The 15,000-nt window shown below is 33.0% G+C and overlaps 1 protein-coding gene across 1 annotated transcript in view; it reads right to left on the reverse strand.

Annotated features, from left to right (window-relative positions):
• timm44 (translocase of inner mitochondrial membrane 44) overlaps positions 1 to 15,000 on the reverse strand; it is a 30,581-nt gene that overhangs the window by 11,126 nt on the left and 4,455 nt on the right. The window contains exons 3-10 of the mRNA XM_062960686.1: positions 14,989 to 15,000; positions 10,101 to 10,181; positions 6,531 to 6,680; positions 4,442 to 4,566; positions 3,112 to 3,197; positions 1,406 to 1,498; positions 1,191 to 1,315; positions 1,046 to 1,096 (exon numbers count right to left, since the gene is read on the reverse strand). The exon at positions 14,989 to 15,000 is cut by the window's right edge and continues 159 nt beyond it. Coding sequence (XP_062816756.1) covers positions 1,046 to 1,096; positions 1,191 to 1,315; positions 1,406 to 1,498; positions 3,112 to 3,197; positions 4,442 to 4,566; positions 6,531 to 6,680; positions 10,101 to 10,181; positions 14,989 to 15,000 — 723 coding nt within the window. The remainder of the gene's footprint in view (positions 1 to 1,045; positions 1,097 to 1,190; positions 1,316 to 1,405; positions 1,499 to 3,111; positions 3,198 to 4,441; positions 4,567 to 6,530; positions 6,681 to 10,100; positions 10,182 to 14,988) is intronic.

Raw genomic sequence — 15,000 nt, forward strand, 5'->3', positions numbered from 1 at the left:
GCAGCCCAGGAGCAAGACATCAGGACAAAGGCAACTAATAATAATAATAATAATAATAATAATAATAATAATAATAATAATAATAATAGAAGACGTGGCTCTGGCTCACGAATGGGACCCTGAAGAAGGAGACAGAAGGCCTGATCCTTGCAGCCCAGGAGCAAGACATCAGGACAAAGGCAATCAAGGCCAAGATTGAAAAATCAGCTGATGACCCAAAACGCAGACTGTGCAAGGAAACAGATGAAACCATGGATCACATCCTCAGCTGCTGTAAGAAAATCGCACAGACAGACTACAAACAGAGGCACAACTATGTGGCCCAAATGATTCATTGGAACTTATGCCTCAAGTCCCACCTCCCAGCAGCAAAGAACTGGTGGGATCACAAACCTGCAAAAGTATTGGAAAATGAACATGCAAAGATACTGTGGGACTTCCGAATCCAGACTGACACAGTTCTGGAACACAACACACCAGACATCACAGTTGTGGAAAAGAACAAGTTTTGGATCATTGATGTTGCCATCCCAGGTGACAGTCGCATAGATGAAAAACAACAGGAAAAACTCAGCCGCTCTCAGGACCTCAAGATTGAACTTCAAAGACTCTGGCAGAAACCAGTGCAGGTGGTCCCAGTGGTGATGGGCACACTGGGTGCCGTGCCAAAAGATCTCAGCCGGCATTTGGAGACAATAGACATTGACAAAATTACGATCTGCCAACTGCAAAAGGCCACCTTACTGGGATCTGCGCGCATCATCCGAAAATACATCACACAGTCCTAGACACTTGGGAAGTGTTCGACTTGTGATTTTGTGATATGAAATCCAGCATATCTATCTTGTTTGCTGTGTCATACAACGTCGTTGTGTCAATAATAATAATAATAATAATAACGACGACAACAACAATAGAGTCCTAGGACTGGGAAAATGCAAAGTATAGAAGATATAACAACAACAACAACAACAACAACAACAACAACAACAACAACAACAAAGGCACCAATACTGGGAAAATACAGAATAATAATAATCCTCACCGCTTCGTAGCACCAGTCCTTGAGGATGTCCAGGTCCCCGGTGATCATGGCCTGCAAAGAGAGGAAGAGCCGGTCACCCCAGAGGCCATCCAGCCGGGGGCCCCTTCTGTCGCCATCCGATCCCTCCCGGCAGATGTCCACCTGCCTCCAGGATGTTGGGGATGATGTCGTCCTGGCACTGGCGCAGGAAGCGGTCCTTGTCGAAGGCCGGGTCCACGCGCAGGATCTCCGTCAGCACCTCCGACATCTCCGTCTTGGAAAACAGACCCCCTGCAAGGAAGGAAGGAAAGAAAGAAAGAAATAAAGGAGGGACAGAGGGAAGGATGGAGGGAAGAGAAAGAGGGCGAGGGGCCCACCCACCTATGAAATCTGTCACTTTGTCCGTCACGGCCCGAGAGGCCCGGATCACCACGTTGTCGCTCTCGTCGTACTTCATCTTCATCTCAAAGAAGCCTGGGAAGGGAAATAATTACTCTTAATATCATTCCTAGTCATTATTAATCTCAATAACAGCAATTACCATCTATATATATAAAAGAGTGATGGCATCACGGCAACGCACAAAACAACAAAACTACAGGCCCCCCAACCTCGAAATTTGACAACACAACCCATCATCCACGCCTCTAGGTTGATACAACAAAAAGAAAAGAAAAATAAAGTCCTAATTACAGGGAGAGGAATAATAGTTTTTATCCAATTGCTGCCAGTTTGAAGGCTAAGCTCTATCCACTTGGTCTCCTAACAACCCACTCAGCCCAGTGTTAATAAAAGAATAAAAAATAAAATACAAATAATACTATAAAAACACTAAAAAATTAATACAATACAATACTATCATAACAAAATAACTAAAAATAATACAACAAAATAATAAAATATAATAAATAAAAAAGATAAGTTACAATGAAATTAATTTTAAAAAATACAAATAACGTCAAATAAAAATTCTACAACAACTTTTAACCAATACCACCACCACTTTGCCACAGCAACGCGTGGCCGGGCACAGCTAGTTATTAATATAATAATATTATATTATTATAACTATTATAATTATTATAATAATAAAATATTTATTTATTTATTAATATCATTCCTACTACTTGTAAATATTAATAATAGTCATTACCATTATGAATATAATAACATTATATTATTATTATAACTATTATTATGACTGTTATTATAATAAAATATTTATTTATTTGTTTGTTTGCAACATTTATACCCCGCCCTTCTCACCCGAGGGGACTTACAAAAATTGGCAAAATTTAATGCCCAAAATGCAATCATAAAAACAAAACAATATAGGCAGATCCATTAATAACATTGTTAAAACACATTACAAAAACCTTTAAAACATATATATAATTAATTCCATAAAATAGATTTTTTTAATTATTAATAATAGTAATTGCTATAATAATAATACTACAGTAGTGTCTCACTTATCCAACATAAACGGGCTGGCAGAACGTCAGGTAAGCGAATATCTTGGATAATAAGGAGGGATTAAGGAAAAGGCTATTAAACATCAAATTAGGCTATGATTTTACAAATTAAGCACCAAAGTATCATGTTATACAACAAATTTGACTGAAAAAGTAGTTCAATACGAAATAATGCTATGTAGTAATTACTGTATTTACGAATTTAGCACCAAAATATCACGATATATTGAAAACATTGACTACACAAATGCGTTGGATAATCCAGAATGTTGGATAAGTGAGACTCTACTGTAATAGTAATTATAAATAATAATAATAAACTTTATTTTTATATCCCGCCCCATCTCCCCGAAGGGACTCGGGGCAGCTCACAACAGGGACAAGCTCAAAACAACGACACAACAATACACAAAATTAAAACATTTCGACAATATACAAAATAAAATAATGGACAATACAATAAAATCTAAGCAGATAAAATCAGAGTGAGTAAAAGCAAACCAGCGGGGACAGGTTTCATAAATATATTTCATTATAATAATAAAATATAATTATTATACTATTAATAATAGTTATTGCTGTAATAATAATAATAGTAGTAATTCCGCTTACGGTTGAAGACCACGTTGTTGTCCTTGAACTCCTTCCACTGCTGGTGCCACTTGGAGTCCTTGTGCAGAACCACCCCCAGCGCCTCCCTGGAAAAACGGACATTTCATTATATATGTATACTAGCTGTGCCCGGCCACGCGTTGCTGTGGCAAAGTGGTGGTGGTATTGGTTAAAAGTTGTTGTGGAATTTTTATTTGACGTTATTTGCAATTTTTAAAAAATTAATTTTATTGTAACTTATCTTTTTTATTTATTATATTTTATTATTTTGTTGTATTATTTTTAGTTATTTTGTTATAGCATTTTATTGTATTAATTTTTTTAGTGTTTTTAATTATTTTTATTGTATTATTTGTATTTATTTTATTTTTTATTCTTTTATTAACACTGGGCTGAGTGGGTTGCTAGGAGACCAAGTGGGCGGAGCTTAGCCTTCTAAGTGGCAGCAATTGGATAAAAACAATTATTGCTCTCCCTCTAAGTAGGACTTTATTTTTCTTTTCTTTTTGTTGTATCAACCTAGAGGCATGGATGATGGGTTGTGTTGTCAAATTTCGAGGTTGAGGGGCCTGTAGTTTTGTTGTTTTGTGGGTCGCCGTGATGCCATCACTCATTTATATATATACTAGCTGTGCCCGGCCACGCGTTGCTGTGGCGAAGTCTGGTGGTATGGGAAATAAAGTACTGAGGAATTGGTGGTAGTTAAGGTAAAGGGTCCCCTGGGCTGAGTGGGTTGCTAGGAGACCAAGTGAGCAGAGCTTAGCCTTCTAACTGGCAGCAATTGGATAAAAACAATTATTCCTCTCCCTCTAATTAGGACTTCATTTTTCTTTTCTTTTTGTTGTATCAACCTAGAGGCATGGATGAGGGGTTGTGTTGTCAAATTTCGAGGTTGTGGGGTGTTTACTTTTGTTGTTTTGTCCGCTGCCGTGATGCCATCACTCTTTTATATATATATATATATATATATATATGTATATGTATATGTATATAGATAATAATAATAATAATAATTTTATTTTTATACCCCACCCCATCTCCCCGAAGGGACTCGGGGCGGCTTACATGGGGCCAATATACTATTTTATATTATAGGTGTGTGTATATATATTTCTATATTATTTTATATTTCTTTCATTACACGTTATAATTTTATATTATTGTTATATATGCATACAAGTTTCTATATTATATAGATATATAATTTTATGTTATTATATTATTACTAATTTATATTTATGATTATAATCTATAATATATATATATATATATATACACACACACATATAGGTCCCCTTTTTGGCTCAGGTAATGACAGTAGACCACTCACTCATTGGCCTCGAAGACCCGCTCCTCTTTGAGCCTCTGTCCGGCGAACTCCGTCCGTTTGCGCAGCCGCTCCGGCCGCCGATAAGGCCCCGTCTCGTCCAGCTCCTTCCGCACCGACTCCACGCCCTGCCTTGACCACAAGGACAACAACAGTCACAACATATTGATACACAACATGCAACCTTGGCAATGAACATTACCCATTTTAAATATTATTATTATTATTATTACTTTTCTCCCAGGAATAGGACTCAAAGACGCTAATGATAAATATACATAATAATAATAATAATAATAATAATAACAACAACACAACAACAACAACAAGTGTTCTACTTCTCTCACAAAGCAGCAAATTATTATGATTATTATTATTACCACTTTTCTCCCAGGACTGAGACTCAAAGTCGCTAATGATAAATATACATAATAATAATAATAATAATAATAATAACAACAACACAACAACAACAACAAGTGTTCTACTTCTCTCACAAAGCAGCAAATTATTATGATTATTATTATTACCACTTTTCTCCCAGGACTGAGACTCAAAGTCGCTAATGATAAATATTAATTATTATTATTATTGACACAATGACATTGTATGACACAGCAAACAAGATAGATATGCTGGATCATTATCATCATCATCATCATTATTATTATTATTATAAATACCACTTTTCTCCCAGGACTGGGACTCAAAGACGATAATGATAAATATACATAATAATAATAATAACAACAATAATAATAAGTGTTCTGCTTCTCTCACAAAGCAGCAAATAATAATAATAACAATAATAACCACTTTTCTCCCAGGACTGAGACTCAAAGTCGCTAATGATAAATATTAATTGTTATTATTATTGACACAATGACATTGTATGACACAGCAAACAAGATAGATATGCTGGATCATTATCATCATCATCATCATCATTATTATTATTAGTGTTCTGCTTCTCTCACAAAGCAGCAAATAATAAATAAATAAATAAATAAATAAATAAATACCACTTTTCTCCCAGGACTGGGACTCAAAGACGATAATGATAAATATACATAATAATAATAATAATAATAATAACAACAACAACAATAATAATAAGTGTTCTGCTTCTCTCACAAAGCAGCAAATAATAATAACAATAATAACCACTTTTCTCCCAGGACTGGGACTCAAAGTCGCTAACAATAAATATAAATTATTATTATTATTATTATTATTATTATCATCAGCATTATCATTGCTAGTGTTCTGCTTCTCTCACAAAGCAGCAAATAATAAATAAATAAATAAATAAATAAATAAATACCACTTTTCTCCCAGGACTGGGACTCAAAGACGATAATGATAAATATACATAATAATAATAATAATAATAATAATAACAACAACAACAATAATAATAAGTGTTCTGCTTCTCTCACAAAGCAGCAAATAATAATAATAATAATAACAACAACCACTTTTCTCCCAGGACTGGGACTCAAAGTCGCTAACAATAAATATAAATTATTATTATTATTATTATTATTATTATTATTATTATTATTATTATCATCAGCATTATCATTGCTAGTGTTCTGCTTCTCTCACAAAGCAGCAAATAATAAATAAATAAATAAATAAATACCACTTTTCTCCCAGGACTGGGACTCAAAGAAGATAATGATAAATATACATAATAATAATAATAATAATAACAACAACAACAATAATAATAAGTGTTCTGCTTCTCTCACAAAGCAGCAAATAATAATAATAATAATAACAACAACCACTTTTCTCCCAGGACTGGGACTCAAAGTCGCTAACAATAAATATAAATTATTATTATTATTATTATCATCATCATCATTACTAGTGTTCTGCTTCTCTCACAAAGCAGCAAATAATTATTATGAAACAGTATTATTATTATTACAACTTTTCTCCCAGAGCTGGGACTCAAAGTCACTAACGATAAATATAAATATAAATTATTATTATTATTATTATTAATGTTCTGCTTCTCTCACAAAGCAGCAAATAATTAATATGCAACATTATGATTATGATTATGATGATGATTCGGACTGGCCTGGGAGAGGGCCTTGAAGGCGGCGGTCTGTCCGAGCTTCTCTCCGCCCTTGGAGACGGTCTGGGCCGACTGCTTGGCCGTCTTGGCCGCCTCCTCCACCCCTTCCTTGACCTTCCGGCCAAAGTCGCTCCGGCTGACCTCGTCCAGGCTCTGCCGCCAAAAGGGGACATTGTGCCAGAAATTCAATACAAACAATACATTAAAATTATATTTATTTTTATTCACTTTACCTCCCCCAAAGGGGACTCAAAGCAGCTTTGAGTGTATATATAAATATTGACAAATCTATATATATAAAAGAGTGATGGCATCACGGCTATTCACAAAGCAACAAAAGTACAGGCCCCCCCAACCTCAAAATTTGACAACACAACCCATCATCCACGCCTCTAGGTTGATACAACAAAAAGAAAAGAAAAATAAAGTCCTAATTAGAGGGAGAGGAATAATTGCTTTTATCCAATTGCTGCCAGTTAGAAGGCTAAGCTCCTCCAACTTGGTCTCCTAGCAACCCAATAAAAAATAATAAAAAACACTAAAAAACAATTAAAAACACTAAAAAATTAACACAATAAAATATTATTATAACAGAAAATAACTAAAAATAATACAAGAAAATAATAAAATATAATAAATGAAAAGATAACTTACAATAAAATTAATTAAAAAATGCAAATAATGTCAAATAAAAATTACACAACAATTTTTAACCAATACCACCACCACTTTGCCACAGCAACGCGTGGCCGGGCACAGCTAGTATATATATATAAAAGAGTGATGGCATCAGGGCAGCGGACAAAACAACAAAACTACAGGCCCCCCAACCTCGAAATTTGACAACACAACCCATCATTCACGCCTCTAGGTTGATACAACAAAAAGAATAGAAAAATAAAGTCCCAATTACAGGGAGAAGAATAATAGTTTTTATCCAATTGCTGCCAGTTTGAAGGCTAAGCTCCGCCCACTTGGTCTCTTAGCAACCTACTCAGCCCAGGGGACAGGCACAGTTAGGCCTCACTTAGGCCTCTTCCACAGATTATCAGATTTGAACTGGATTATATGGCAGTGTAGACTCAAGGCCCTTCCACACAGCTATATAACCCATTTAGAATCTTATATTATCTGCTTTGAACTGGATTATCTTGACTCCACACTGCCATATAATCCACTTCAGTGTGCATACTAAACATAAAGACAACCATACAACAGACATTCAATACCACCACTACCGTAACAATTTCTCACCAACACCACCAGACAACAACACAGCAACGCGTGGCCGGGCACAGCTAGTATATATACACACACACACACACACACACACACACACACACACACACACACATATATTATTACTATCTTTATTTATATCCCACCTTTCTCCCCATAAGGAATCAATCCCATCCAATCTCCCCAGAGCATATATATATACATACATATATATGTACACACACACACACACACACATACATAAACATACATACACATATACATAGCACGCACATAGATATTATACACATACATAAAATATAATACTAATAATACAATATAATAAATTATATTTTATATATTAAATGAATATTACTAATAATATTACAATATACAGTAGAGTCTCACTTATCCAACATAAACGGGCCGGCAGAATGTTGGATAAGCGAATATGTTGGATAATAAGGAGGGATTAAGGATAAGCCTATTAAACATCAAATTAAGTTATGATTTCACAAATTAAGGACCAAAACATCATGTTAGACAACAAATTTGGAAGAAAAAGTAGTTCAATACACTGTAATTCTATGTAGAAATTACTGGATTTATGAATTTAGCACCAAAATATCACGATATATTGAAAGCATTGACTACAAAAATGCGTTGGATAATCCAGAACGTTAGATAAGCGAGTGTTGGATAAGTGAGACTCTACTGTACTGATATAGTACACTATAGTAATTTATTGCCAGTATTGTGCTATGCTAATAATATAATATTGTACGTAAATTTAATTTGTTAGCCGGTCTGAGTCCCCTTCGGGGTGAGAAGGGCGGGATATAAATGTATTATATATATATATATATATATATATATATATATATATATATATCATAGCCACATATATGTATGTACATGTACATATACAATCACATATATACATAAACAAACATACACACAGATATACACATATACGCAGAACACACATACATATTCTATACATACATATATACATTAATATATTATAACATATATATTATATATTACTAAATCATATTACTATAGTAATGTATTAATTAATGTATTATATATATATATTACATTATACATATTATATCACACTTTGTTACATAATATGTAATAATTATATATATATATATATATATGAATATAAATTATATACACACACACATATATATAATATAACTATTATATATACACACAAATATATAATATATAATAATTATGACAGGGGTCCCCAAACTTTTTAAGCAGAGGGCCAGTCCACAATCCTTCAGACTGTTGAGGGGCCGAATTATCATTTGAAAAAAAAATACAAACAAATTCCTATGCATACTGCACATGTCTTATTTGTAGTGCAACAACAACAACGAAAGAATACAATATTTAAAAATGAAAACAATTTTAACCAACATAAACCTATTAGGATTTCAATGGAAAGTGTGGGCCTGCTACTGGCCAATGAGATAGTCAAGTTAATTAGGATTGTTGTTGTTGTTGTTGTTGTTGTGTGCCTTCAAGTCATGTCAGACTTTGGCCGAGCCCAAGTCTAAAATTAATTATTTATTTACTGCATTTATTTACTACATTTATATCCCACCCTTCTCACCCTGAAGGGGACTCAGAGCAGCTGTATGTACATACATTATATTATATTAGCATAACACAATATTAGCATTATATATTACTATATTGAACTATACCACTATACTATTATATAATATGTAATATATAACATATAATTAATATTATTATATGGTATTACTATTAGTATTATATTGTATACCATAAGATTATTATCAATATTATATGTACATACAATATATTATATTATTAGCATAACACAATATTAGCATTATATATTACTATATTGAACTATACCACTATACTATTATATAATATGTAATATATAACATATAATTAATATTATTATATGGTATTACTATTAGTATTATATTGTATAACATAAGCTTATTATCAATATTATATGTATATACAATATATTATATTATTAGCATAACACAATATTAGCATTATATATTACTATATTGAACTATACCACTATACTATTATATAATATGTAATATATAACATATAATTAATATTATTATATGGTATTACTATTAGTATTATATTGTATAACATAAGATTATTATCAATATTATATATATATATACAATATATTATATTATTAAAACTGATATAAAAATATTATATTATAAAACAGGGTGGGGGCCAGGTAAATGACCTTGGAGGGCCGCATCCGGCCCCCGGGCCTTAGTTTGGGGACCCCTGAATTATGAGATACACACATTTATATATTATATTACATACCTCCTTAACGGTGCCTGTGATTTCCCCGAGTTTCTTCTTCAGCACTTCGGAGGTCTTCACTGTCTCGGACTCAATGGTTTTCTGCACAGAACAAACCGGAAGGCTTCATTCACGTAAAGAGTTTTCATTCATGGCTTCAAACCCATTCATAAGCATGGCCATGCGCTGCCCTCTACTCCCCTCCAGTGGCCACACAAAGGCATCGCAGCCCTGACTCCCTAAAACTGCCCCATTCACAAAAAAAGGAAAATATTTTTATTATTATTATTACTATTATGTTGATTGAACCCCATTTTCTCTTTCTGCAGAGGGGGCTCAAAACGGATATGTATCTATTACTAGTATAAGACTACATTATTATTATTTATAATAATATAAAATGCATTAGGGCCATTGCAAGGAGAAGATGGGGTGATGGCGACAGGGGACAGGGAAAAGGCAGAACTGCTCAATGCCTTCTTTGCCTCGGTCTTCTCACAAAAAGAAAGCCATCTTCAACCTCAGCAACATGGAATGGACGAAGGATTGGGGGAAATCCAACCCCAAATAGGGAAACAAGTTGTCCAGGAACACCTGGCCTCTCTAAACGAATTCAAGTCCCCAGGGCCAGATCAGCTACATCCAAGAGTACTGAAGGAACTAGCGGAAGTTATTTCAGAACCACTGGCAATCATCTTCGAGAGTTCTTGGAGAACGGGAGAAGTCCCAGCAGATTGGAGGAGGGCGAATGTGGTCCCTATCTATCTTCAAGAAGGGGAAAAAGAACGACCCAAACAATGACCAATGTCCGGTCAGCCTCACATCAATACCAGGCAAGATTCTGGAAAAGATCATTAAGGAAGTGGTCTGCGAACACTTAGAAACAAATGCGGTCATTGCTAATAGTCAACACGGATTTACCAAAAACAAGTCATGCCAGACTCATCTGATCTCTTTTTTCGATAGAGTTACGAGTTGGGTCGATACAGGGAATGCTGTGGATGTAGCGTACCTGGATTTCAGGAAGGCCTTCTTTTGACAAAGTCCCCCACGACCTTCTGGCAAACAAACTAGTCAAATGTGGGCTAGACAAAACTACGGTGAGGTGGATCTGTAATTGGCTAAGCGAACGAACCCAAAGGGTGATTCTCACCAATGCGTCATTTTCATCATGGAAAGAAGTGACAAGTGGAGTGCCACAAGCAGGGCTCCGTCCTGGGCCCGGTTCTGTTCAGGATCTTTATTAACGACTTAGACGAAGGGTCAGAAGGCACGATCATCAAGTTTGCAGACGACAAAAAACTGGGAGGGAGAGCCAACACTCCAGAAGACAGGAGCAGAATCCAAAACGATCTTGACAGACTAGAGGGATGATGGGCCGAAATGAACACAATGAAGTTCAACAGGGACAAAGGCAAGATATTCCACAATGGAAATCAAAGAGACAGAATGGGGGACGAGGCCTGGCTAGACAGCAGTGTGTGCGAAAAAGACCTTGGAGTCCTCGTGGGGAGGAAGGGGAACATGAGCCAGGAATGTGATGCGGCAGCGAAAAAAGCCAACGGGATTCTGTCCTGCATCAAGACGGGAATAGCGTCTAGATCCAGGGAAGTCCTGCTCCCCCTTATTCTCTTCTGCCTTGGTCAGACCACGTTACCTGGAATCACATTGTGTCCAATTCTGGGCACCGCAGTTGAAGGGAGATGTTGACAAGCTGGAAAGCGTCCAGAGGAGGGCGACTCAAATGATCAAAGGTCTGGAGAACAAGCCCTATGAGGAGCGGCTTAAAGAGCTGGGCATGTTTAGCCTGCAGAAGAGAAGGCTGAGAGGAGACATGAGAGCCATGTACAAATACGTGAAGGGAAGTCCTAGGGAGGAGGGAGGGAGCTTGTTTTCTGCTGCCCTGCAGACTAGGACACAAGGGAACAAGGGCTTCAAACTGCAGGAAAGGAGATTCCGCCTGAACATCAGGAAGAACTTCCTCACGGTGAGAAGGGCTGTTCAGCAGTGGAACTCTCTCCCCGGGGCCGTGGTGGAGGCTCCTTCCTTGGAGGCTTTTAAGCAGAGGCTGGATGGCCATCTGTCGGGGGTGCTTTGAATGCGATTTCCTGCTTCTTAGCAGGGGGTTGGACTAGATGGCCCATGGGGTCTCTTCCAACTCTACTATTCTATGATTCTATGATTATTATAGTATATGTAATATTATAAGATATATTATATATATAACAATATAGTAATAATATCATAATACATAATAACATAATAAATCATAATATAATATCCATATCTATATATATAAAAGAGTGATGGCATCACGGCAACCCACAAAACAACAAAACTACAGGCCTCCCAACCTCGAAATTTGACAACATAACCCATCATCCACGCCTCCAGGTTGATACAACAAAAAGAAAAGAAAAATAAAGTCCTAATTAGAGAGAGAGAGGAATAATTGCTTTTATCCAATTGCTGCCAGTTTGAAGGCTAAGCTCCTCCAACTTGGTCTCCTAGCAACCCAATAAAAATAATAAAAAACAGTAAAAATAATAAAAAACACTAAAAATTAATACAATAAAATACTATAATAACAGAAAATAACTAAAAATAATACAAGAAAATAATAAAATATAATAAATAAAAAGATAACTTACAATAAAATTAATTAAAAAATACAAATAATGTCAAATAAAAATTACACAACAATTTTTAACCAATACCACCACCACTTTGCCACAGCAACGCGTGGCCGGGCACAGCTAGTATAATATAATAAAATATGATATGTTATATATATAACTATATGGCATATAATACCATAATACATCATAGCATAACATCCATATGTAATATAATAATATATGATATATATTATATATAACAATATAATATTAATATCATAACACATAATACCATAACAATATAATAAAAATATCATAGTATATAATACCATAATAAATCATAGCATAATATCCATGTGTAGTATAGTAATCTATGATATATATGACATATAACAATATAATATTATCATAATACCATAACAATATAATACCATAGTATATAATATCATAATACATCATAACATAATATCCATATGTAATATAGTAATATATGATATATATGATATATTATAATATTAATATCATAATACCATAACAATATAATATCATAGTATATAATACCATAATAAATCATAGCATAATATCCATGTGTAGTATAGTAATCTATGATATATATGACATATAACAATATAATATTATCATAATACCATAACAATATAATACCATAGTATATAATATCATAATACATCATAACATAATATCCATATGTAATATAGTAATATATGATATATATGATATATTATAATATTAATATCATAATACCATAACAATATAATATCATAGTATATAATACCATAATAAATCATAGCATAATATCCATGTGTAGTATAGTAATCTATGATATATATGACATATAACAATATAATATTATCATAATACCATAACAATATAATACCATAGTATATAATATCATAATACATCATAACATAATATCCATATGTAATATAGTAATATATGATATATATGATATATTATAATATTAATATCATAATACCATAACAATATAATATTATAGTATATAATACCATAATAAATCATAGCGTAATATCCATATGTAATATAGTAATATATATGATATATAACAATATAATATCGATCTCATAACACATAATACCATAATGATATCATAGTATATAATACCATAATAAATTATAGCATAATATCCATATGTCATATAGTAATATATGATATATAACAATATAATATTGATCTCATAACACATAATACCATAATGATATCATAGTATATAATACTATAATAAATTATAGCATAATATCCATATGTAATATAGTAATATATGATATATAACAATATAATATTGATCTCATAACACATAATACCATAATAATATCATAGTATATAATACCATAATAAATCGTAACATAATATCCATATGTCATATAATAATATATGATATATAACAATATAATATTGATACCATAACACATAATACCCTAACAATATAATAGTATATAATACCATAATAAATCATAGCACAATATCCATATGTAATATAGTAATATATGATATATAACAATATAATATTGATCTCATAACACATAATACCATAATGATATCATAGTATATAATACCATAATAAATTATAGCATAATATCCATATGTAATATAGTAATATATGATATATAACAATACAGTAGAGTCTCACTTATCCAACACTCGCTTATCCAACGTTCTGGATTATCCAACGCATTTTTGTAGTCAATGTTTTCAATACATCGTGATATTTTAGTGCTAAAGTCATAAATACAGTAATTACTACATAGCATTACTGCATATTGAACTACTTTTTCTGTCAAATTTGTTGCATAGCATGATGTTTTGGTGCTTAATTTGTAAAATCATAACCTAATTTGATGTTTAATAGGCTTTTCCTTAATCCCTCCTTATTATCCAACATATTCGCTTATCCAACGTTCTGCCGGCCCGTTTATGTTGGATAAGTGAGACTCTACTGTATAATATTGACATCATAACACATAATACCATAATAATATCATAGTATATAATACCATAATAAATCGTAACATAATATCCATATGTCATATAATAATATATGATATATAACAATATAATATTGATATCATAACAAATAATAACATAACAATATAATAATATCATAGTATATAATACCATAATAAATCATAACACAATATATATATATATATAATATTATTATATGACATAGGGATAACAATATATTATAAAACTATCCTGATATATATATATATATATATATATATATATATATATATATATATATATATTCCTACATATTTCCGCCG

This window comes from Anolis carolinensis, unplaced genomic scaffold (assembly GCF_035594765.1).
Source record: "Anolis carolinensis isolate JA03-04 unplaced genomic scaffold, rAnoCar3.1.pri scaffold_7, whole genome shotgun sequence".
Taxonomy (NCBI): domain Eukaryota; kingdom Metazoa; phylum Chordata; class Lepidosauria; order Squamata; family Dactyloidae; genus Anolis; species Anolis carolinensis.